At 35.9% G+C, this 26,246-nt stretch overlaps 1 protein-coding gene across 6 annotated transcripts in view; it reads right to left on the bottom strand.

Moving 5' to 3' along the window:
• The window catches only part of NRXN1 (neurexin 1), a 592,551-nt gene that overhangs the window by 507,573 nt on the left and 58,732 nt on the right, over positions 1 to 26,246 (bottom strand). For 3 of the 6 annotated variants that reach the window (XM_026048050.1, XM_026048052.1, XM_026048054.1), the window contains exons 2-4: positions 23,640 to 23,657; positions 19,035 to 19,064; positions 18,230 to 18,241 (exon numbers count right to left, since the gene is read on the bottom strand). The exons of 1 other annotated variant lie outside the window; for it this stretch is intronic. In XM_026048050.1, the coding sequence (XP_025903835.1) occupies positions 18,230 to 18,241; positions 19,035 to 19,064; positions 23,640 to 23,657 (60 nt within the window). The remainder of the gene's footprint in view (positions 1 to 18,229; positions 18,242 to 19,034; positions 19,065 to 23,639; positions 23,658 to 26,246) is intronic. 2 more of the 6 variants (XM_026048048.1, XM_026048049.1) reach the window with 1 other exon arrangement.

Here is a 26,246-nt window from a genome sequence, read left to right as displayed (position 1 = left end):
CATCAACTTATTGTAAAATTTCTCTGTGAAATTGGCACCCACCTTGTCAGGGAGGGTGGAGGAAGGCAGGTTTGAGGATGGTGGCATCCTCGTAACAGGGAGGAAGGGGAGATCTCACACAGCCACACAAGCAAGTCACACAGCACGCAGACACAACTTGAAGTACTAGCCCAATACCTAAAGTTTTGCATATTACAGGTCACTGTTTTGCAATAACACTGTAGGATCCCTGGGTATAACTTATACCTGAGACACCAAGGACTTATTCATTTTCAGTTACTTGCAAGAAGTGTTTGCTAGAAAAAAATGAAATCTGGAATAATTTATGACAATAGAGATTTTTAAAAAAATCATTTCTAACTCCTTTCACTGTCTGGTTTCACTCTCTGTATGTCAGTACACCTTCTTTGATATATCCTTGCCCTTTATCAGGTGGGGCTGAAGTGCCAAGAGCAACAGAAGATCTTGTGTTACTGACGGGTGACCTGAGTCTCAAAAAATTCCAATCGAATATCTTCTGATGCAAAAGGATCAGCAGAGGAAAGCACAAGCCTAGTAGAAAAAAGCCCCTTGTAGCTACCACAATTGTAGAGGTGGGGGCAACACAAAAGTGACCTTGACACAATGTTTAAGAAAACACCTGTTAAACACTGATCAGTGGAACATTCCCTCTCTGAAGTAGGAAGAAATGGTATCAATATTTTAGCATCAGGAGGGCAGAGTTCTTTCTTATGGTACAGATACTTCAGAATATGAAATTATGTGCAGATGAACTGCATAGACATTTTACAGTGGGGAATTATCACCTTCATTTAGAATAAGCACAGTAAACTCAGCAATAGACTCGTTCTAAGGCTTTCTAATCAGCTCTTGCCGTAACTTCTAATAGGGTAGATAATATTTAACAATGACTGGTTTAATTATTAATTTTACTGGACACTTATTGAATCATTTTGTATATTGAAGGATGCCTTTACTGCAATCAGATTACATATTTAAAGACATCCTGAGCAAAACACTGAAACCCATTTTTTTTTTCAGTATAAAAACAACACAAGCAGCTCTAGTTTGGCCTATTCCATGAAAACAGGTATTTGAAATTTCAGGTTCAATTTGCCCCAAAGTGACTAAGAACAACTCCTGGTATTCAGTAGATTGCTACACCAACACTTAGTATCACTTAAAGGTAATAAAGCAAAAGAGCCTCCCATGCCTCTGCAAGGAAATATTTCTAAACATGATTGCTATTGAGTTAAACTCAACCCAGGAGGGGAAAAAAGAAAAAAAAGAAAAAATACATACGATACAAAATATCAAGTATATTCAATGCTGAACAGTTTTCAGCTTTCCATGTAAGCAACATGATGCAAACACTTGCAAAACTCCATCTTAAGGAGAAAGACAGCAGACAAAGGCAACCCTCCTTAATCTTATTTGTACAAATCCTAAACCATATGGGAATAGGCTGCCATTTTGCATAAAGGATTTCACAGACAGCAGGACTGGCTTTGACAGAAGAGAACTTGGAAAGGAGTGGGTGTTTCTGCACAGCAGAAATCTGCCTGAATTTTTGCAAGTAAGGGGAAAAAAAAAAGTCTCGCCTCATTTCCTCCCAGGACATGCTTTTCCTGGCCCTTCCAAGCTGCCTGTTCCAAGATGCCTTCAGATGGCAGGCGGGAGCACGAGGGAAGCGCTGCCCTCGGGAAGAGGCTCTGGCATCGCGGCGCCCACCCGCGCTCGGCTCAGCCGCCGCTGCGGGGCCTGCCAGGCTCAGCCCCAGGCTGCTCCGAGCTAGTGCTGCCAGCTACCACAGCAGGGCAACGCGTGGTGTAAATGGGCAGAGGAACACACGGAATCATTTCCAGTGCTTTCCTCCAGAAAAGGCTTTGGGACTGGGATGAGTTTTATTTTAGCTGTTTTCATCTGAAAACAGCAAGAGGTTCTTCCTCCAGAAAAAAAAAAAAAAAAATCTCTGCTGTATGAATGTCATCAGCATAGCTAGGTAGCTCCAACTGGGTACCAAATGGTGTTACTTGCATTCATGTATAGATTTTCTGCCATATGCCATGGAGTTGGCTGTATCTTCAGAATATTCTAGCCCTGGCTGATTCAGCACAGCAAGCAAGCCACAGCCAAGCATTCGGAAATACGAACTTAAAGGGACGGAATAGGTCAGTCCAAGTCATTCTTATTTGTCATGATAAAGAACGTCATTGGCTTACAAGTGTCAGAACTGACAGATGCTCCCATGTGATTTCTTCATATAGAATAATAAAGATACAATCACTTATGATAAATGAATATATGCTAACTGCACACAGTTTTGTATGCAAAAAGAACAATTAGAGAACTATTTTTCATACATCTAATGTATATATTAATCTAGCAAAAAAATCATAAAACTAACAGTATTTATCCCTCCAGAAAATAGGCAGTCTTCAATGATTTCACATCCTAAAGACACTTCCATAGCCTATAAATACCTGATTTTTTTCTTTGGACTATTCAGAGAAATTATGAAACAGCAAAACATACCCTAAATATTTATAAAACTGCACAACAGCATGGAACATAAAACAGAAACCTAAGGTTGTCTACTGTATTCATCATCTAGTAAGTTCACATGTTTCGTACTTCAGCTGTGACAGCACCATAGGACATTTCTGAGAAAATAAAAATACAAAGGATAAGTCAGTTCCAACAAAACAGCATCACATTAAAAAGGAGATTTGGGAGCAATCTAAGGAATCGGTTCTTGGTACCTAAGGCTACCAAAAAAGTGAAATTCCCATGAAGCAATGCTCTATCACCATGGCAACCTCACAAGGTAGCACTAAATAGTTCATCTTTATGCAACACGGTTTTATAAAAATCTATCATCCTGAGCGTGACAGCAAGTACTATCTTTTGGGTCTGCTATGACACCACAATGCATAGCAGTTATTAAATATAACCAATGCCTCATTTATTACCAGTCACAGAAGTTACCTTTTAAATGCAAATGTTTAAAATTAAAATGAAGGGTTTAGTCAGTAAAGCTCACCAACCTTAAATTACCATAAGGAAATTAACAATATCAGCTTTGCCCACATTGTGTTTTAAATATAATTTTAAAGTAGTAATACTAAGACATATGCTTATTTGACAGCTGTGACATGACCTTTAAAAGTAAAAGTAATAAAAGCAGTAGGACCATAGCCTTTTGAAATAAAAACCCTGTAATCTCAAATCATAAAAGCTCTAAGTGATTACAAAGGGGATTACAATGTAACCCAGAGAGTGTATCTTAAACAATTCCCAAGAGACCCTTTGAACAAAATAAATATCATTTATTACACTTAAAACATATTTGATGGCAAGGTTGTCAGGCAAACTACATCAAGTGGTCCAGGTTAATCTGATTCAAGCTCTTTTTCACAGAATATTTCATCGTGAACGACTCTGCCTATTCATCTCTTGCATAGATGTGTACTCTTTTTTTTCCCCCATTTCTACGAACCACATTAAGGAAAGAAGAAAAGAATATAGATTTCCTTTACAGAATATTTCTTTCCCTCCCCAAAAAGTCATTTATTATTTTGAAAAAACACATGCAAAACAATCTCCAGTGGAATAATACAATGTATATGAGGTTTAAGATACTAGTTTGCAATCTTATTTTCCTAATGCTTTCTTTTATGATTTGTATAAGCCTAGAAAGCAGTTTCAAAGGGTATCAACCTTTTCTATGACAGGACATGCACCTTGCTAGCTTAGTTAATGTAAGCAATACCTCCCCAATAGCCCTTTTCTCACAAAACTGCCCCATGCACAGATCATTTCCCTCACATATTAGGGTAAAGCACAAGGAATGAGACATGGGCTCAGTAATAGAAATATACAAGTTGCTGCACTTGGTGTGAAAGACTTTGCTTCTTGCTTGGGATGCATGCCTGTGAGGATGCATCTTTGTAGTGCCAGCAATAGCACCTTAAATCTTGAGAAATTACCTGTTCAAACAGAACTAAGGTTTGGCTACTAATTAGACTACTCAAGGCACAAACTTTTATAGTGAGTTCAGAATCCAGCCTTAATAAGACCAGAGAGAAAGATGAGAATTATCTGTGGAAGAGGTACATTGTTCACATATTTTTTGAGTTCCAAGTGACTTCATTAGGGAGAAGACAGAAAAGCTGTTATGTGTCAAAAGCACAAAAATAGCCTTCTCCCAGCTTTGCTATACCCTTTCATTCTGATGACAAAATAGGGACTATGAACCCAACTTAGCCAGCTTTCTAGGCCTTATCCCAGCATGAAAGAAAGGCTTACCTTGTGTTCAGTTGGCAAGTAGGTTCTCTGGCACCACTACACATGATACTGCCTCCAAAAGGTGCTTCCCTCAGGAAGCATTAGCTCATTAATTCCTCGCTGCTGTAGTAGGACATTCAGTCATATCCTCTTGCAAATCTGAGATGATCCTAAATGCTACTGCGACTGAATTGAATCCCAGCTGGTGGTAGAATTTAGGGAGCAGTGTAAGGTTCTCTCCAACACATCTAGCTCACCTGACAGTTCTTTTGCTTAGTTTGAGCCTTTTCTTGCCCTCTAATTAGTCCCATGAAAACACTTCTATAAATGCACAGCTAGGAACTCAGCCTTTGAGGTGACCAAAAACATTCACTTTATGCAATTGGTGATTTTTATTACAAGTCTTGATAAGCATTTTCCAAGAATGGTCCCTACAAGTCTGATAAAGATTTTCTCCTACCAGGAAAGGAGAACATAATATACTGAGGTATAAAAATGTCTAAAGCAGTGAGGTTCTGCCATAGTACCTTAAAAAAAAAACCTCTAAGCAGTTCACAATCATGCATATAAGCAAGTATTTCGCTACTACATCCATTCATATGGACATATCTCAGTCTAGACAATACAACGAATGCACCTTGCAGTAGACGCTTGAGATAAGAAACAGAATCAAAAACCTTCCAGTAGCAACAGTGCATTAAAAACCAATACAAGCTACTTCTTATGAGTCTATAATTCAGAAGGAACTAAAGGAAGTCAAGAATATATAATGAAACCTTCATACAAAAACACATGCGCAGTATCTTTCATTAACACCCTTGCATAACCTCACGGTAACCACTTGACAGAGCATTCATAACATTAAAGTTACCACAGTATTTGTAGTGTTAAACAGCATCTTTAATGTACTCAAAATCAGCAACTCAAGCATTTTTTTTTTTTTAATTTCATTCTAATGTCTTTTAGATTTGTACTCCAGGGAATTCAATCAAGAACAGGAATTGCTTCAGCATGCTACTACTGAATATAGCATTAATCTTCAAAAATTTTTCATTTCTCTATAATATCTTAAGTAACATCTTGCACTTTCTTTCCTAGATGACTAAACTGCACAGCTCTAAAAAGAGAAATTGCTATGCAAGTATTTTGAATGTCTAAAGGTAGGAAATTTATGAATCCAAAATGTGTCTTACAGAAATAGTTTTGGGGGTCCCATATTTGCATAAACTTCATAAAGCATACATGGTTATCAGAAATATTCCCAAAACCACTCCAGGACACTAGCCTTACATAAAGACTAGTGGCTTTGTCGAAATTACTTCCTTACTGCTGTGAAAATACTACTCAAAACTGCAGTGCAATTTCTGGATAACAGGAGAGCACTCAGCTGTTTAGTGTCGCACATGGGCATGATCTGGTTAAATATGTGAACTACTGCCTCAGACCTAAAGATCAAGATTCAATCCCAGCATATTATTACTTTCAAAAAAACCAAAAACTAAAAACACAACACTCCTTCAGTCTTCATTAGCCTTCTTCTCTTGATACATACCTACTTCAGAAGAACATATCTCCTCAGAGTTGCTATAAACACACATCTCTGACTATATTTAATAAGATCTGCTGCTCATGTACTCGTGATGAAAAATCAGGCCTATAGCCTAAATATTTAATATTACTTTTAGAGATGAGTTATAACAAAGTAATAAGGGGAGAAAAAAGGTTTAAGGAAGCCTTTTCTTCCCCCAAAATGTTGTCATGAACTTAAATTAAGTAATTTTGTTATCAAATCAATTATGAAAATTGAAGACATGAAAGCGTCGGAGTTGAAATGTCTCTGACAAAAATACAGCATTGTTGAACTGCTCATACATCAAAAGTGACAGAAATGCATAAGCAGAGCTTTTCTTCTCTGTACAGATTAAATGAACAGCTAGATCACTCCTATTAGGCAAGTGTTCCATAGGCAGCTTTCACCATCCTGCAAGTCAAGCATAGACCTTGTGATACTGAAAGATTGTTCAGGTCTCTTTTGCACTTATAAACTGTAGTCCATTCCGACACCAGGAGCTTCCCACTTCCCATTTTGTTACTTCTCAGTGCCCTTCTTGACTTTCATAGTCTAAATAGCAAAATGGAGGCATGGTTGGTTTAATAAAACCAGCCAGTGGTTTTAATTAAAACAACTATGTTTTAAAACTATTACAGTGGTTACCTTTCCTTTCTCTTAGCAGCAGGAAGACAAAAGCAGTAGAAGAATGGATTAATAAAATTTATCAGAGTATTTTCTATAGCTCTTCAGAGCTTTGACTTCACTGAGACTTCAGAAATTGGCATTTTTCAAGTCTGTCTAGAAACCAATTTAAGTGTTAGGCTACCCAATTTCTCTGTAGTTTTCCACTTAATGCATTAGCTTTTCAGGGGAGGTTTGCAGCACTGCAGCCCAGATGGGTCCCTTCTGGTTACATACATGGCATTCCTCAGACTTCCACGGCTAATCTTAAAGTTGTTCCAGGTATTTAATTAGCAAAGTGCTTCACATAAAAATAAATGCCCTAATACTGAAAAATTGCCTGCAAGAGATGCTGCATAAATCTTAGGCGCCATTTTAGTCTGCTTTACCCCCGTTTTCATACTTGCTGCCTTTTTTATGCCAAGAAAAAAACAAACCTTTTTTGCAGCCCATATTCACACTATTCCTTTGATCATATGAAATACTAAACACCTTTTCAGTGCACCATAATTAAGTACACCTGTAATCCAATTACTATTTTATCTGCCTCCACACATGCAGTGGCTTTGTTCTTAGACCACAGAAACCCTGTTTCTTACTCATTTTTGTATTAAAAAAGCACAAGGCAGAATAAAAAAAACAACCCCAAAACAACTTCCATAGCTTCTAAAGAAGACTGAATAAGGAAAATAAAGTTCACCTAAGTAACAATACCTACTGAAAATTACCCAGCAACAGCCTCAACTTTCTATTCTTTTCTTGCTCTTACTACTGATAAAATTCTGTTTCTAGAGCATTCCAACTAGCTCGGGTTCTTCTTAATGCCTAAAGACAAAACCCCCTACAATAAGCTCGAATGTTGAAGGAGTCAAAAGGGCTCCATGCAAGAGCCAAGTAAATGTTTTATCTACTTTTTAAAAGCTTTGTTTTATAGTTCACTCTCTGAGCATGGTGCCCTATATATCCTGCAGCCCAGAACACTTCAGGGCTTAGGAAAGTGATGAATCAGTCCTCACATTAAACAAAGGTAACAAGGGGGGAAAAAAAAAAAAAAAGAAAACAAATGAAGAAAATACATTGATTTTTCTTCCAACTTACTTGACCTGCGTGAAGGTGCATATTAGCTGGCAATATAGATTATACAGACTGACCCAGCTACAACTGGAGGAGATTTCTTTTGCTGGCAATTTTCCATGTCCATCTATAAAAATATGAAAGCAACCCTAAGCCTGGCATGACATTTCAGCATGCCCTATTCTCAAGCACTTTTTCAAAACTAGTTATCCAAGCATAACAGACACCGCAAGCTGTGCAGTATGGAAGTGTAAGGAAGCAGAAAGAGGATCAGGGAGCTTCTGATATCAGCACCCTCCCTGTGCAGCAGCAGCACAGGAATGGCAGGTATATATTTAAAACTTACTCATTTGTGTGGCACCAGCCTAGTTTGAGCACAATCTGAAGAGATGGCAAAGTCATATTCAGCTTTTCCTTCAAAGAGAAGGCCAACTGCCACATTGCCTAGTTTCTTGCTTTCCCCATATAGGAAACTCGCTGATGGATGTGTGGAAGCTCCAGCTTAAGGCACAGCTGCAAATTACAAGATTAAGATAAACAGAGGTGATGAAGGGCAAAACTATTTGCTCTGCACACAGCTGTTTCTGCAGCTTATACGGTACAGTAAGAGGATAAAAGCATCTTCTAACAGAGACTTTCTGTCTCAATGACTATGTCATCATTTTCTCAATAATGGCACATAGGCAGCTGTTCAGTAATCTAATATCATCTACGTATGAAGTCCTGTTATTTCTTCATGGAAACTTGTAAAGTATAAGGCGTGAAACTGAATATATTAAACTGTTCTTTACAATATGTACTTACTACATATGAAAAATGCATGCTAACTTCATTGAATTACATAATTACATAAGTTACAAATTTATATGTTCACAAATAAGCCACAAACTCCCTTCAGTATTTTTGAATATAAGCAAAGAGCAGAATCTTTTCCTAGCTAGAGTAAAAATGAAAATTGCTACATTTGAAGTCTTTATGACTTTGGAAGTAGAACAATAAATCTTTCCCCGAACTAGTCCTGTCCTTGGGTGCGAGCATATGCAACTGAGGAATATTATTTAGCTCATAGCAAATATACATTTGATTGAAGAAGTTCAGAGAGAAATTATGTATTGGAACATATGGGTCAGTCCTTCAATTTAAACTGTGGGTACTAGCACTTTGAATCTTTCTTCTGCCTAATTTTTTTTTAAGGCTGCTTTATCCACTTCATAATAACTTCTAGATTATATCTCATTATTTCAGTGATTTGTCTAGTTTGTGATGGCATCTTCCTCCTTTTCCAGTTACATCACTGATATGGGGTAAAAAACAGACTGAAACGTTTTATCTACCTCTAGATGACACAACAACTGCTATTTAGGGTGGGAGACTCCTTTGTTCATGTCTAAGAGATTCCTATTGTAAGAGTGCTGTAAGGGTCTGTACAAAATTAAAGCACTGATTGGCATAACACTCCTGAAAATAAGATTAAAACTGCACAATTATGGTATTTAAAACAATCACAGCAAAAAGTTGGATTCTTCAGAGGATACCTAGGCAAAACCTACATTAAAAACTGTCTGCTCTGAACTCAGTCATACATGTTGGGGTCTTTCTATTACACTAGGAAAAATGATGTTTCAGTTTTCATTTCAGTTCCAGCTTAAGGGATTGCTGTATTTGCTCCAGTTAGTTGCTACTGGATGAGTGTTACAGCTTGATTTAGTGGATTTTTTTTGAGACTCCTTGATACCTAACTCCATCTTCAAAGGAAAAATAAAATTAGTCAAAGTAAAAAGAAACTGAGGTGGCTGGTTTTGAAGCCTGACAATTTTCTTAGATGTTACCACAGTAATTTCTCCATTATGTGTGATTCATAGGCTTCAAGGCCAGAAGGGTTGTTTTTGATTATCTAGTATTACTTCCTGCATAATACAGATTGCAAGTTGCCAACTAGTAGATGAGAAGCCTCCTCTTTAGGTACGTTAGTGACTAAGAACCTAAGAAACATATTTTTAGACCTCCTGACAGTGCTAGTCTCCAGAGTACACCAGATAGGTAGAGCAGAGCCACTTTCTTGCTTCTCAAGGTGGCTAATTAGTATGACCTAGATATGTAGACATTTCTGAGTATTATATAGACTTACTAAAAACAATAATGTGCATCTTAGACATGTCCTGAAAAGGAAAACAAACGATAATTTTGTTACTTTCATAACAGCTTGAGAAATACCTCACAAGTTTAGAAAAAAAACTTAATGAAACAGATTTTTCGTTTCAGAGACAATATAAGACATAACTTTTAGAGTTATCCATTTTAGAACAATACATGTATTTTCCTTTTCCTAGGAGGAAAGATATGACACATAGAAGTGTCTTATTGAGTCAGGCATGGCAGTCATTTTTATTATTTGTCATAATAAATAACTTGATAGTGATATTACTGAAACATAGGCTCACAAAGCATTGGTGAAGCAAATAGTTTCAAAACACTCCTGTTTATCTGTTTATGTACAAATGCACGCATGTGTCTGCACCCAGACCTTGTTAAACATTTATATACTGCAAAAAAACTGTAGACAAGCTCGTACGTGTTGCGAGTTGTGAATGACTTCATTTATGTATTCAGTGTTTAATATTTTCAATAAGGATATATCCCATACTCACTAGTCTGAATAACTTTTTTTTTTTTTTTTTTTTTTTGGCTGTGTGGGATACTTAGCAGTAAACTAGCAGTGGGAATCAGAGGGCTTTATGTCAGTGTTCAAGATATAGGCTTGCCATGGACCTTTTCCTCCATCATGTACAGCTATATAACTACATACAATCCCTAGATATAGTGACATATCCTAGAAAAAAATAAAAAGATCAGTTTCCAAGTTAATCTTTGCTACTCCAATTCTGCTTTCAGCTTTTTTTTTGCAACTCCTTCTAAATTTTCTTCCAAGCAACAGCATAGTAATAGGATCCTTATGTGAAAAGAGCTTATTAGAGGACCACAGTGTTGACATCTGATATGAAACACCAAAGTCAGTACATGGCCGAAGTAGACACAAAGGTGTCTACTCAGGTGTGTTCAGAAGTTCACAACCACACAAACATCTTGCATAGTTTAAACATTTTACAGGTATCTCATGTATTCAGCCGAGTTCAGACCAAGGTATGATACAACCTCCTCAATACTTTTTTAAGAAAGTGTCCTGAGAGCTTTCAGGCTTATGCAGATTAAAACAGAATCTAAGGGGACCTTCATGAACTCTCATCCTGTCTTCAGGATGTAAATCTTTAAAAGTGTATTACAGGTCAGTATAATTACTCCCACGTAACACTACAGAAATCAAAGTGCTACAAAAACAACTAGTCAATAGTCACATTTAAATAGATGCTCAATTCTTCTTTGAGAAATAACACACCCATTCAGAGAGAAAAAACAGGAATTATTAAGAAGACATTTTGTTCTACATGCCATTTATAACTTTTATTTTTTCCCCCACCATCAAATTCTCCAAAAACCCTAACCAGGATGATCAGTTGTATCCTATATCCTTGCAAGATAGACTTCAGAAGTTATTTGCTCACAACTCTTGGTTTTCTTAGATCATTAAATGACTCTGGCAAATGCCCATACATACTGCAAAGACCTCAGGGGAGAAAGAAAAAAAAAAAAAAAAAAAGTTTTTAAGCACAGCCATTACCTAAGAACATAAGAGGATTGGTGCCTCATGTAATTTACAAAACCCCATGGCATCCCTTTCTGAAAAGGCTTTTTTGATTTAAGTCAGGTACTTGCTAATGAATATATTCAGGTTCAGCAACATAAGAAATCAAGAAAATTATTTTTCATTTTTAGTTATGAAGAGATACTACTATTACGTGGTGGAGGTCACATAATTACTACTATACCTTGCTATAAAGAACCAACCCTCTGGAGTTTCTCACCTTTAGGTGAACACACCTTCTGAAGGATAATAAAAGCAGCTCTTGGTACAAAAACCCAGACTAAATACAAGAAAAAGGAACAAACCCACTAAAGCAAACATAAATTTATACACACCTGCTTCCAGATCTTGCCTTTTAAGTGGTCTCCTCTCTCCCTGAGAAGCACTGAAGGGCAGGTGCAAGAAAGGAGAGGTTTTGCTCTCCACCCCCAATACCAAAGCTGCTCCATTCGCAGCTGTGATGCAGCAATACCAGGTGTGGGAGATGAAGGTTGCCTTGGCAGCCTCAAATTACTTAAATGCCCTCCAAAGGGCAAGAACATGTTTTAGAAAAGGTTCAGCTGTTCCTTGTTTGGGGGCAAAGGTCTCCTTTAAGCAGAAGACAACATCTACCAGAATCTCTCAGTCACTCGCTCATTTCCTTAGCTTACAAAAGCTGTGCTTAATTTAAATGGCAGGTGTGTGTTGATTAGAAAATGAGTATAAGTGGGTGTCAACAGCAAAGAAACCAAACATAGCTGACATAAGTGGGAGCAAAATTACTTCTTTTGTTAAAGGGATTCAATAGAAAAATTCAATTGTTTTTTTCTCCCTCATAAGCCTGAAAAAAAAATAGTTGGATAACAGGTCAGTACGTATGAAAAACACTAAAGGGATAGTGAAGGTGTAATTTCATAGCAGTGCATAGTCCATAACCCAATAATCTAGGCTCGGTTAGTACAGAAGTTTTCTTTTTTGTGCTCCCATGTTTCCCAAGTTGTGCACAGTTTGACTGTTCTGTGAATCCATAATTACTGTAGCTGGTCCCCAAAGCCGAAACAGAAAGCTGGGTTCAAGCAATTAAGAATGACAGGCTTATAAATGGATTTAAATAGCAGGAGAAGCGCCTATTATTACTATCAGTGCAAATTATATTGGTTAATTAAAAGGTTTTAAAGCACACTAGATTTTTGCTTCAAAGTAGCCTGGCCTATTATTGCAGGCATATAAAACTATTATAGACTTACAAAGCAGGTTAAAAATCTGGTACGCAAAATTTTAACTTCTATAAAAAGAGCTGATTCTGTCCAAAAGTATCTTCATAACTCTTTTCCAGGTGTTATTACAATGATGTGCATTTTGAGATCACAGCCCACATTCTCAATTGTATCAGTATAATTTTGAGGTGTTTTTCTTAAGAATTCTACCTTTTCATTGAACTTGGTTTCTTTGGAAATTGTGATCACATTTTCTATTAGATTTAGTAAGGGTTCCCAAAATCTTCATTTGCTAAAAGCTGACTCAGTGTGATTCTGGTTTCATTAATTAGTTGAGATTTCTACTGTGAGTGAGGTGCAAAATAATTATTTTTGGTTTCTAGTGAAACAGCAGAGATCAGAGTCCATTTTGCTTAATTTATTTAGCTGCTCCTAGAGACTTCAAAAACTGCATTTATTCTGAGGGAAAATCTTTGCTGTAGTGCAACACCAGACTGAAGCTGTAATCATTAGTGTCACTAATTAGTGTTTGGCTCAGTAATGTCATCAGATATTAAAGAAGGGATAAAGGAGCCTGGTACAGAATGTTCCAGGATATCCTACAGAATATTCACAGCAGAAGCCTGTGTGAAATTTCTATTTCATTAAAGATGCATATTAATTTTTTTTATGAAATACATACAGAATTTATCTATATGAAAAAGATATAGAATTCTGCAGCTTTTATGTCCAATTTGCTAATGCAATACATAAAAAAAGCGAATAATTTAAAAACCGTATGACTATGCTGCTTTAAACAAGAAATGCCTAGTTTTCTTATTTCTTCATTGCTTACCTGCTCTGACAGATGTTTTACCTCTTCACAGTGACAGCATTTTCTTTCTCATCATCAGAAAACATTTTTTGGCCTGTAATATATAACTGCTTTTTTGAAACAGCTTTCTTTTTTCTTTTTTTTTTTTTTTGGAGAAGCTTCTTTTCTAGTATACTCCTCTCCTGGTAAAATGTTTGTTCATTGAGTCATTGAGTAAGCTCATTGGGAGCTTAGTGTGTTGAGGAAGTCAAAATATAGAATATGTCATTATATCTTACACTAGAATGCTTTCTAAAACCAGCAAAAATCTACACTATCACAAACAAAACAATTTTTGTAATAAAATTCCTTTTAGTCCCACATTTCTTTTCCCTCCTTTAAGAATGAACCCACAGGAGATCCAGAATATACATATATGTGTGTATGTATATGTGTGTGCACATGTGTTCTTACACATACATGAGCACACATATAAAAAGAATGTATCTGCATGTCATTAGAATGATTTAGAATGTGATAAGCATTTTATTTTGGTGATGAAAAGCTGCTAGGACTCATGACTTGAACAATATCATATGCTAGAAAATAACATTAAAAAAATATAAAGGCGTTCGCCTCAATTTCATATAGTTTTTCTTCACATATCTTCTTTTGGTGTGTACAGCATGTCCTTAAAAATTTCTCCTCATACTGCTGATCATGACTCAGCTCTCTCAGATACACATTTGGGCATTTGTGTCTCGAGTCAGAATTTGCATTTCTGGTCCTGATGTTGATTGATTTCTTCTCAGCCATGTACTTTAGATAGAACCTTCTTCAATGGTCATTTTCTGCTCATTTTTCTCCTTAGGGAACATTAATTGATTATATTTCAAGACAGAGATGTATCTGCAGCTGCAAATGTCATAATGTAGGCTTGCTAGATATCATCTGCTAAAGTGCAAGTAAATTGTTTTAATTTTTAAATGCATAAATATTTTACTCTGTGATTAAAACATTTAAAGTGTATTTCAGTTTGATACTGAAAGAAAATTTTAAGAGATAAACCATAAAATCTACAGATAAGAGGGTAAATATGTGTCAGAACATATATAGATACACATAAGTTCATGAACTAAACACATAATTATCTTCTGTTAGCACCAGCCACTATTAAACTGTAATTATGAATATCTCTGAGAAGAATTTTGTTGTATGTAATATATATATATATATTTGCTGGTTTTGGAATATTTTGAAGAATTTTACATTTAAAAGTTCCTCAATTTATTAAAAAGTCTTTTTTTTTTGTTAAGTTTAAGATGTAATTTTCTTAAAAGTCTTCTGCTTCAGTGAGTGTAAGAGGCCAAACTATTTTAGATTTTTGAAAACTGAACAAAAATTAAAAGCATTTCAATAAGATCAGCTCATGCTTGTATTCAAGTTGATAAGATTCCACATAATTAGATGTGAAAGTTATTGGTGCAAGGTTCTATTATGTTATGTGAAAACAGAACGACACCAATAAAACTATGCCATACCATATTAGTGGTTATGAATATCTAAGGATTTATTAAAATTATTTTAACACTTTTGAAGCTTTCATCTGAATTCTGTGACTCACAATCAACCAAGATCTCCTCTAATAAAGAGCCAGCGGAATTGCTTTGGGTTTACAGATACCACACAATAGTTTCTGCAAATTGAGATTTGCTCTGCATTGCCTGGGAAGTGGACACAAATGCTGACATTCTGTAGTCTTTCTTCAGCATTTATATGCTCAATACCAAATATTAACCCACCAAGACACTGTAATCTACTGTAATAAACTGCAGCTATACTATTAGTCTTTTGGTAGAAACATTTATTTCTCAGATAGATATCATTTAATAGTTTCCTATGGACTTGAATGATTATCACAATTTAAACCAATATTTGATCTCTAAAGAAATAGAACATGACTATGAATATATTGGTTTGTTATGGAATGATTAAGATAGGTAGCCAATAGTAGGATATTTGCATAGAAGCAAACTACATGTAAAAATATGCATAAACTTAAGAGAACTGCAATACAAAACAGAAGTTATAGGTGTCTTTACTGTAGTAGCTGAAATATAAGTTCCTTCCATTGCTCGCCGAAAGAAAATAAAAAGGAGAAAAGGAATGTTTAGAGAAAAGTGAAGAAATGGAGTATTTCACATTAGTTGTGGTATCATCTTAGTTGTATTACTAAGTTAGTTATGTTTTTATTCATCACAAAACACTTTAACACTGCAACATGTTGCCTGAAAGAGCTTGTGGATTCTTGGAAATAACCAAACCTCAACTGGACATGGTCCTGGGAAACCTGATGAGCCCTGTTGACCTAGGTGTCAACCTTGAATGCAAGGCTTGGATCAGGTGATCCCCAGAGGTCCCTTCCAACCCCAAATGTTTTGTGGCCGATAGGTGAAAATGATTAATGATTATGATCGTATAATTACTTCACTAATATTGATAATACTTTGATATTAAGAAAGTCTCTTGGGAATTCATTCACAGTACCCCAAGCTACATTTGCAACTAAATTATAAAGTGGCAAGTGCCTCTACTGAGATATTGCTTGCCAGCTTGGAAAGGCTACTAAGCCTTTTCTTCCTCTACCAGCACCAAGTCCCAGCCCTGTGACCATCCTGTGTGTTAGGCATTTAATCCTGAAGGTACTTTGATATTTTTTCCTGTATCTCAAAGAATATATGAATACAGTTAAAGTGGCCAGTATATCAGTCATTTACACACTTAGTTCAGCTTCTTTAAGTTATCACTTATGTTTCCAATAGAAAATTAGATAATTCCTGATGTAATCACACAGAATCCTGCAGTAATTTTCATCATTGCCCTTAACTACCACTAAAGTAATTTAAATTATATTGAAAGATTGAAATAGTTGCAAATGAATTTCATTCTGAGCTTTCTTTTGTCACCTTTCATTTCTGTCATGTATTATGAACATGTGTTATCACAGTGGTTCCAAAGTCACAGGTTTTAATAATGGGAATTACTGTAGCTTCAACACAGTCAATAAAATGATGCTATCTTTACTGGTTTGAGGATATGGTCCCATATGAAGGGATAATTTTTGTCATAGGCACATGATGTTGGTACACATCTAAACCCCTTCCAACATTTGAACAAACATGCAAGTTTATATTTGCCAAAAAATGGTGTGTATTGTTGTGATTGTCAAAACATATCAATAAGTATTCACGTATGAACAAAATATATGTAATAAAAGACTAAAATATGAAGAGAAGAATGTGGTCAAATGAATAGACTTAGTGATGGGGGTCTTGTGTTTTAATTATGTCATACTGCATATCATTAAATACTAAATGTAGCTAGTATATCCAAGGTCATTATTTTTAAATATAATTGCAAAATCTTAAAAAAGACAAATGTCTAACCATAGCACAAGAAGTTTTTTGTTCCTAAAATCTGCCTTGCATATCAACTATAACTTTTAACATATATTCATAATATTGCCATGTATTCATAGATCTATCTTTTCATACAAATAATCTTCAGGACTGCATATATTACATAATATATCCTATGTAAAGAATACAAAAAAGCTTTTCCTTCAGAACAGAAAGAAATATATATAAGGTCAATTACTATAAAATGGCAATCCACCCAAGATATTTACAATCTGAGTGAAGAAAGTGAGCTACACGATCCTGTTATGAAAAACACAGCAAAGACCAACCAGCAGATAAAACAGCCCTAGGAAACACATAATAAGGCCTTTGATTTTATTTTACTCACTTAAAACTTTTCCTAAAAAAGAAAATTTATGACTCCAGAACTCTCCAACCCCTTTAAATACGATTGCAGGCATAAGCAGGTGCACAGTCACTCCAGAAACTGTGATGTGGCGGAGACACTATGGGATTGCAACTGTAGACTTCAATCCCGTGCACCTTCGAGGTTCTGCAGCACTAAAGCAGCCAAGATCCCAAGGAACATGAGAAGTTTATTTCTACTTTATCTAGTCAGTAGCATATTGCCATACAGGTTGGCTTTCTGATCAATACCACGGGTAGATACAATCTGATGAATGCTTAGGATGAACAGAACTGTATTACTGATTACTATAATACAGATTAAATAACCATCTTTTTATAATAAAAATGTACAAATATAAAACCTGTGAAGAAGTATGTCCATAGCAAAATCTAGTGTTTATCTAAATGGAATGTTTTATGCCTAATATGTGTGTTTTCTCCAGACTTACCACATGGAGTAAGAAGTAAACATAGTTGGTATTCTTAATTCTTATCATAGTTGATGGAAAAGAAAAAAAAAAGAGGAGGAAAAAAATCCAAAATAAAACTCACACTTCTCTTTGATGTTACTTCTTCCTCTGTCCAATTCTTGTCTCAGATATAATTAATCCAAGTGATTAATTTGTAAGAAAAATCTTAGGACACGTGATCAGCTGAAAGCTGAGACTAGCTGCAGTCAGTTCTATTCAGATTAGAATTTAACATCAAGCTCTGGACTGGCCCTGGACAGATTATCTCTAGAGAGCTGCAGTTGAGCAACACATCGTGCTTATTTCAGTGCCTGATGGTTTAGACTACATCTCCTTGAGAGCAGAAAATCAAGCATACCTCAAAATGTGACTGTTATTTTATCCTGAATGCTTTCTACAACTGTAGCTTCCTTTATTACTGCCACATACCCATCTCTACATCCCTCACAAAAACAAGAGGCAGACTTTAAAAAAGGTCAACCTGTATTTTAGGACACTTATCCTTACCTTCATATCCATGCAATATTTACTTGAAAAATATACCTACCTCACATTTTCAGTGCAAAAAAGGTTTACATTTATTCACATTACTTAGACATACATTAAAGTATATTGATGGCATTTCAAAATAAGGAAAATCATGTAGTACCTTTACTTTTACCTATGGATTTGGTGAAATGGTTCCATGAAGAAAGCATTTCCAGACAAAGAGAGAATAAAGAAGAGGAGAGAAACAACAGTAAGAGTCATGAGAGTATATGTAAATGCAGTAATATCTGAACATGAAAAGAGACAAGTATAAAGTTAAGTGTCTGGAGACAAATGGAGATGCAATCAGTGTCATATTAGGGAGTTAGTTTATTTTTTTCCATGTACATGCAGAGAAACATAGAAGTAACCCATGCTTAGATATGAAAGAGTGACACAGAAAGTAACATGAACAATGGGTTAGGAGAAGAAAAATCACTGAGTTCATTAGGTTGCACGATTGTATTCTCAGCATTCCAGAAGCCAGGAGCAGGTACTTTCTGCAAGTTTCCAATCAGCCATGCATTAATGCAAATGGACTCTTCACTGTGTACAAGGGGACAAGCTGAATATCTTCTTTCAGGAACTATCTGAAGAATGCTCTTGTGCTTCGTTTGTCTTTTACCCAGAAATTGTCTTTTCTGATCAATACGTAAACTTTTCTTAATCACCTTTTCATTTCTCTCACCTCTTTTCAGTTATTATATTGCGAAAGGGGAATTTGAGGAGGCAGGAAGGACACAAGCTTAAGGAGCAAACAAAAATATATAGAATGAAATAAGAAAGATGTGAGTAAAACCATGTGTTTATTGGCAGCCAAAGACAGCTTTCAAGCATTCGCCCATCATTTGCAGTGATGGATTCAAAGCAGCTACAGAACAAGAAGAAACAATGAAAGCAGAGTGGAAAAGGAACAGAGCCCATACCTTGGTCGCCCATCATCAGGTGCGCCAGACCTTGAAGGGAAACAAGAGCACAGTCAGCAATGAACAAGGGAGCACGGGAAGGTGGTGTTGTCACAGTGACAAAAATGTTTTGTGACAGGCATCTGTTTCCTATGAGATGTCTGTGTCACGGAGGGAAATCAAAGAGCATTTTTCAACCACTGGTTGGAATGCTTTGGGCTACAAGTAATAGAACTGCAATTCAAACACTGGGTGCTGTTTTATTGTGTATTTATTCTGTGTAACAGAATTGGAGTGACAGGAAATAATAAAATGCTTTCAAATCCAACCAATTCCTTTAATATTCCATCTGTCTTTATTGTATTTTGATTATATTGCTTTGAATGCTTTGCTGGGAGGACTTCCTGTCCTCTGCTTGTTAAATGTCATTAAAGACCTGGAGAAGTGTAAACCTGAAAAATGGGCTGGGTCTGATCTTTTTCCCCTCATAAAAAATGAGCATTTCAGGTAATTAAATAAAATTTATTTGTCACATTGAAATGATAATGCAAGGGATGTCTCCTTATTTGTGTGAAACACATGAGAACAGAATGAATTTCTTCCAGAGAAGGCAAATTATTACATATGCAGTAGAAAATAAATAGCCAATAAAGAAAATTTAAGTGACAGCTTCTGAGGCTACTTCATAGATCTGTGAGAAAAGGATTTTGTTTTAAAAATGATTTTTGAGGTCAAGTCCAATCATACCAACACAGTCCTATACCTCTAGTGACATTTCACAACAGATGTCCATAATGATAGTTACTCAATCAAGGCCAAATTTCATTAATCTTCAACCAAAAATATTCAGCTTTTTAATGCGTGGTAACAAAATGACACTCACATTCTCCCCGAGGATAATTTTATGCAGGGAGAACATTCTTCTAGGACTGTGAAGCTTTTTCACATTTACATCGCGTTTAAAAAACAGACTTACTCTTGTTGAATTTAGCTGTTTGTAGATCCACTTTTGCCATTAAAAGTTATTCATGTTATAAACATGTGCTCCTCTTCTCCAACAACTACAGAAAATGATGCTTTAATATCTCATTTGCAATTTATTGAAGTTAATTCACACAAAGAAGGTGTGCAATAAAATATCCTGTTCTTTATTGGAAAGCAGATTTCCTAGAGAGTTCCTGCAATTTCTAATTCACAAAGAAAATTAGGTGCACAAATGACTCATAGTACTTGGGAGAGTTCAAAGAAGATATTTCTGACTGCAATCAGTCTTAAAGGATTCATGTCATATCAGTTCAAAATCTCAAGTGATGTTTCAAGTAGACTAACAATGAGTTTCCTGAATTAGTGCTTTTAATGTCACCCTTTTTAGATCTGTTGTTAAACTAAAAGACCTGTGATGCACCCCATTTCTCTCACGGCAGTTACTGTTTAGAGCTAAAGTGCAGTGCAGCTGGTGCAGTTATTTGGGCCTCACATCAATGTAAAGGAAAGAAGAGTATGGTCCTGAAGAGCTGCCTACGTGAACATTACTGTGGAAATATCATACAGCTGGACTGCAGATAAGGCTGGTGGAAGAGAGCAAAAATTGGTTCACGTGTGCTCTTGCTGCACCAGCGATGCTGCAACCGAAACTCACCGAAAAGTATGAAGCATAAATCCTGTAGTCAAATTTTAATCTTTTAATTCTGAACTTCACTATTTGAATCTCTTGCTGTATTGCCTGAAAATATTAGTCTCCTTACGTGATTATTTCCCTTTTTCTCTTGCACTGTATTGGTATCTAGCATAAGAAATCTCATACTTTTGAAATAGCCTTGACCGTATTGAGAAGGAAACAAAAGGGGTCAAAGGTTCTAAAACTGCTTTCTTTAATAAATTATGGCTTTTTTAGCAGCTTCTAGCTTTAGAGCTATTTGTGAGCTCTGACTGCTCTTAAAAGATGCAAAGGAAAGCCCTGTCCTGTCTCCTAGGGAAGAGCAAAGAAGATAAAATCTCTTACTAACTTGTGCTTAATCACCTTCTTTTACAGCAAAGAGCCTAAGAAGAAAGCCTTGCTTTAGGAACACTACAACAGCCCTGATAACTTCTATTTCTGCTAGAAAGGTATCTGAGATTGGCCACTCATAAACACATGTTTCTTATATAATTTGGAAAAACCTAAATAGCAGAAGAGCCTCTTGAGAACTTCATAGAAACCACTTGAATTTTAAGAGTCACTTACAATACTGTTCAGCTATAAAACAGGAAGTCAAGTAAATGTAAAAAGCATATACCACTTAAACCAAACATCTATCCATTTAAAAATTTTGCACTATACTTGTCCTCAAGACACTGTACATTGTTTGACTTTCTATATTACTTTATTTGTGAAGCTGTAAGCTTTCGTGTACTTATTTTTAACTGGGCATAATAATACTTACCTTATTTTATCTTCCTGCAATCTATTAATGAAGGCTATGGAACAGCTAAGCATTGCTACTGCTGAACCTGCACAATCTGCAAAGTGGTTAAAATGATGCACATAAATCTACCATGAGAGCAATCACTGTTAGATTTTCAAAATGATCGTTTGCACAGAATAGAGAATATAAACACTCAGAAAATTCCAGCTTTAAATAGATAGCCACGTACAAGCATGCCACACATTATATACAGTCATTTGTGCACCAGTAATTTATAGGCAAACTGATAGAGGCCTTTTCTTTGTGAATTAGGAATTAGAGATTTAGTAGGAATACCTCTTGTATGGAGGTGTGATCATCGTATGATTCTATATAAACTTAGCAATAGAAGGAGGAAGCTAAGGGGCACAGAATGGACGGGGGAGTGGACATGATAGAGTGTTTTCATAGTTTATTGTGTAAATTGCATGCAGATAACAGGCTAAAAGAAATGTAAAACATGGTAAACCTATGACAAAAATGATCAATCATAGTTTTATTTGAGCAAAAAAAATGTAGCATTTTCATACCAGCAATATATGTAATTTGAAGTATGAATACTAAATCCTTCTGTTTTCTTATATAGACTGACCTAGGGAGGTGCTCAGATATCACAGAAATCAAAGATGAAAAATCATAGTCATGTTTTCAAATTCTGCTTTGAATACACGTATTTTGCTTTGAACAACTTCAACTGGAGTACAAATACCCAAACCTATGTTGGAATGAATTTAAGGTTGCAGCTTTAAGAATTAGATCGAAGTAAATCTGGAGTAACTGTCTTTCAGGCCTTGTACTATTGTGTGTAAATAAATATAGGAAATGAAATTGTGTCTCCTTTAAGAGTTATATGGATCCTAATTCACATTTGTATCTCATACTGACACCAGTAAGAGTTTTATGCACATATTAAAGGTAATAACGTGATAAGAGTAGATACTTATTGCCAGGCTTTCAAGCTTTTTGGTTATATTGCCTGTGCCATTTTTACTGCACAATAAAAGGGAAATTGTATTGACATGTATGCCAGTGAGAGTGTGCACAATTAAAGCATGGGATTTGTTTAAATTTTGTCTCTTTTACTGGTGTTGTATGCTTTTATAAAATTCCCCAGACCACGTGTGTGATAAATCTGAGCACCTCTATTAGCCCTTGTCGGTGGTAGCGTAGAAAGGCAGCACTGACACTGATAGTGTCACATCTGTGCCAGGGCAGCCACCTGGACTGTAAAGCAACCCACCAAACTCTTAAGAAGAGCTCAAAAAGTATTCCAAAAAATGAATGTACATCCACAGTATAAATAGAGTCACTTTTGAAAGGATTACTCCACTATGGAAAGATTCAGCCCAGAGAGAATTTTCAAGGCTCACATATGTTAAAAAGCACCTGCACCTTTTGGCTTATAAACAAAAGGACGGCATCGATTCCCTGGAAGACTGATCTATGAACAATATTTTATGCTTTTACAACTGTTGTATATATGTGCACAAAGATATTTTCCCAGCTGGTAAATATACTCACCAATATTCAGGTTAGAAGGCATTGTGCTTTAGTTTCCACTGCCCTGTGCTTTACTTTCTTTAAGAGGACTTAATTACATTCCAAAATTAACACTAAAATCACATGTCTCTTCTTGTCTAATGTCGAAAAGGCAGAATGCATTACGCTGAAATGTTTGACAAATACACCTTTTTCCCCTAAACTTTTATGCTGAAAAGCATAACAAAGTGGTATTGAAGAGAAATTTCCCTAAGTCATTAAAAACGCAGGTATTTAACATGCATTACATTCTTATGAGGAGAAAGTATGCTCCATACTCAGGAAACAAACATTTTCTTGGAGTGCTTTTCATACAGAACACGAGAAGAAATCAGTTCTCCTGCAAATCACTAGGATGATTTTGAAGAGCAATAATAGTTATATGATTATAAATTGCATTGTTTCAACAGAGAGAATCTCAGCTTACACCAGTACTGCCAGGATCAAAACAAGCCTTTGCTTCTGTTCTGTATGAAAAAAAAATCACGCTGATTTAATAACCTGGTAAACTTTTATGGGTAGAGAAATGCAACTTACCGTACCGAATGATACGTGTACCTTTACAACACTAAGCAGAAGGGAAAAAAACACTAAGCAGAAGGGAAAAACAAGAGCTTACGAAAATAATGTAGAAAGCACCCACCTTCCACATAGTTGTCTTCTGTAAGCACATAACAGGGAAGGAGAGAAAAGGAAAACATTCATTAAGCAGCATGCAGACTGGAACTTGCCATTGCATGTCTTCGTCATGCAAGGCATCAAACACAACATGCAAGTGCTCCATTGCTACAATCCAGGGGGGGAAACGAAAGCACCAGGGAAGCAGTGTGTTGTCTATTTAACAAAATTTACGTGACATGAAACAAAACAGTACCGTTTCCAAAGTGCAAAAATTGGACGGGATTTGCTGCAGTTCTTTGTAAGCTCAGTTATTAGCATTCATTAATCAGAAGGTCTTCTCATAAGACTTTTAGGAGTAAATATTTAAAAAATACGGTCATTTGTGATAGGAATTCTAAGTTAATTTTCTAACATTTTCCCATTCTGAGTTCTCCTTAACGGCTTGTATTCAATAGCCAATTTAAAGCAATTTGAACCTGATAATTTCAGTTCTAGAGTATGTTGGAAAACTTTAAGACAGGCAGCATGACAGATCCCGCCCTCGCTACTGAGGTAAATATCCCACCCCTGTCAGTGGATCAAATTTTCTAATCAAATGTGGAAAAACTGCCACTTACCCTGGATAGAACCGGGCAGAACTCGGATCAGCCCCTCAACATTCGACAGCACCAGAAATTTGTGTATCATAAAAAGCAGTTGTTTCTCTGCCTGATACAGTCAATAAAATATTTTTTGCCCGAGTAAAGGCGGTTTTCCACAAGTGATAGTTTGGCCCTTTATAGGGGGTACAATAATAAGGGCACAGGAACGAAGCAAGTTTCCCAAGTCCTACACAGTGAGGGGGTCTCAGGACTGAGCCTCAGCTAATAAGCAGGAGGAGAGATTAAAAATTTATTGATCAGGACCAGTGCCCTGCAATTCACATGTCTGTATCCCTCAGCTCCAACATGATTTTGACCGAGGAGCATAGTAGAGAGAGTGCAAAGATATCTCAGGGGAAAATGGGAAAAGTAAAATAATAAAAGAAAAACAATATGGAAGGAGATGGACTGTGCAAAAAGACTGAAAAAAATGGGAAAGGGGTTGGAGGGGTAAAAATACACCAGTCTAACTGCTTAGGATCTCTTTCTGACGTTGTGCAGCCTCCGCAAGCACTTGCTGGAGAGTGAGGGCTGAGAAGGAATTGCAAATTGCAGCCCAGTTCTGTCATTACACTTCAACTGCCTGCACCTTTTCTTATATGTAAATACATTTTTACGTGATCGCAAAGCTTTGTGATTGTAAACTCATTTTGATCCATTGCAAACCAGGAGCAAATAAAATGAGTTGCACTAAATTGTGCTCAATAGTATCTCTTAAGCCAGAATTTTTTAGTTTTCAAAATGAGAACCCTTGCACATTAATGCCTCAAACCACTGAAAAATCTCATCATAAGAAGATAGTTCTCAAATAATTTGAATAGTTTGTTACTTCAAAAATGATAACTATAGTGAATAATGAATTTAGGGCTTTAAGTTTCTCATTTTTCACTCAAAGGGCAAGCCATTCAGCTTAAGATATTGTGTATCACATTTTCCATATACACACTTTCAATTTAAGCATCCAAGAATTCACCACCAGTAATTTTAGCCTGTTATAAAACACAAATTTTAGTCTGTTATGAAAAATTTTAACCATCTGCAGTGGGTACGTACTACATTTTCTGCATTTAGGAAAATACAAGGCTGGAAAAAAAAGTGTTAATATGAAAAGGAATATATTTCTGGTAAAATAAATCCTGGATATGAACAAGTCAAATAACAGTCGTTGATAAACTGAAAAGAACAGTTGCACAGCACAAAGATACTATGGCCTATATTGATGGTAAATTACTGTGATATTTGGGTTATTAGAAATAGCTGGTTATTTTTAAACTTCTCGGGAGATCTTCCTTCAAGTACAATTTACTTTCTTCAAATATAACAAATATAGTGTATTTATATAACAAACCCAGAACTCAATGAAAAAAAGATTAGCTATTTCAGTTGTATTATAACTTCTGTCTCCTTTACACAGTATTGATTATTGAAATACTGATATATTGCAATGCCAATATTTCAATAACATTATTTTTGCTAGCTATATATAACTCATAATTACTCAAAATAAAAGAACAAACTTGCTAAAAGGCCACTTCCAGCGCTCATGATGTGAGAAGTGAAGTGAGAGTTCAGCAGTTGAAGGCAAGGGCAGCACCACATGGTGAAGCCCACCTGGATACAGGGCTCAGCGTGCCTTGCTTTTGATCATGGCTCTGCCACCAAGAAGATTTATGACAGCTGAGGAGCTTCCTCCAAATGTCTGATTGATTACAATTTCTAAATGTTAATAAAAGAGCAGCCTAAACACTTCTAATTAAATAAAATGTGGTGGAAAGTGTTAATTACTGCTCTGTGAATAAAATAGTGTATATACAGTTTCTCTAAACCAGTAAACAGCAGACAAAATTCACTGCTCCATGTGTACCATCTAATATCAGCCATCCTCAATCTAGTTGTTTTTCATATTAATAGCTAAACAGTTTTACAATCTTGAAAAAAAAAAGTTAATTAGATTTCTTAAAACTATTCTGATGCTTTGCTAGACTTTT

Source organism: Nothoprocta perdicaria, unplaced genomic scaffold (genome assembly GCF_003342845.1).
Source record: "Nothoprocta perdicaria isolate Ctin4 unplaced genomic scaffold, notPer1 scaffold_51, whole genome shotgun sequence".
Classification (NCBI taxonomy): domain Eukaryota; kingdom Metazoa; phylum Chordata; class Aves; order Tinamiformes; family Tinamidae; genus Nothoprocta; species Nothoprocta perdicaria.
Note: the sequence above shows the minus strand (reverse complement) of the source record. Positions and strands in the feature narration are given on the sequence as shown.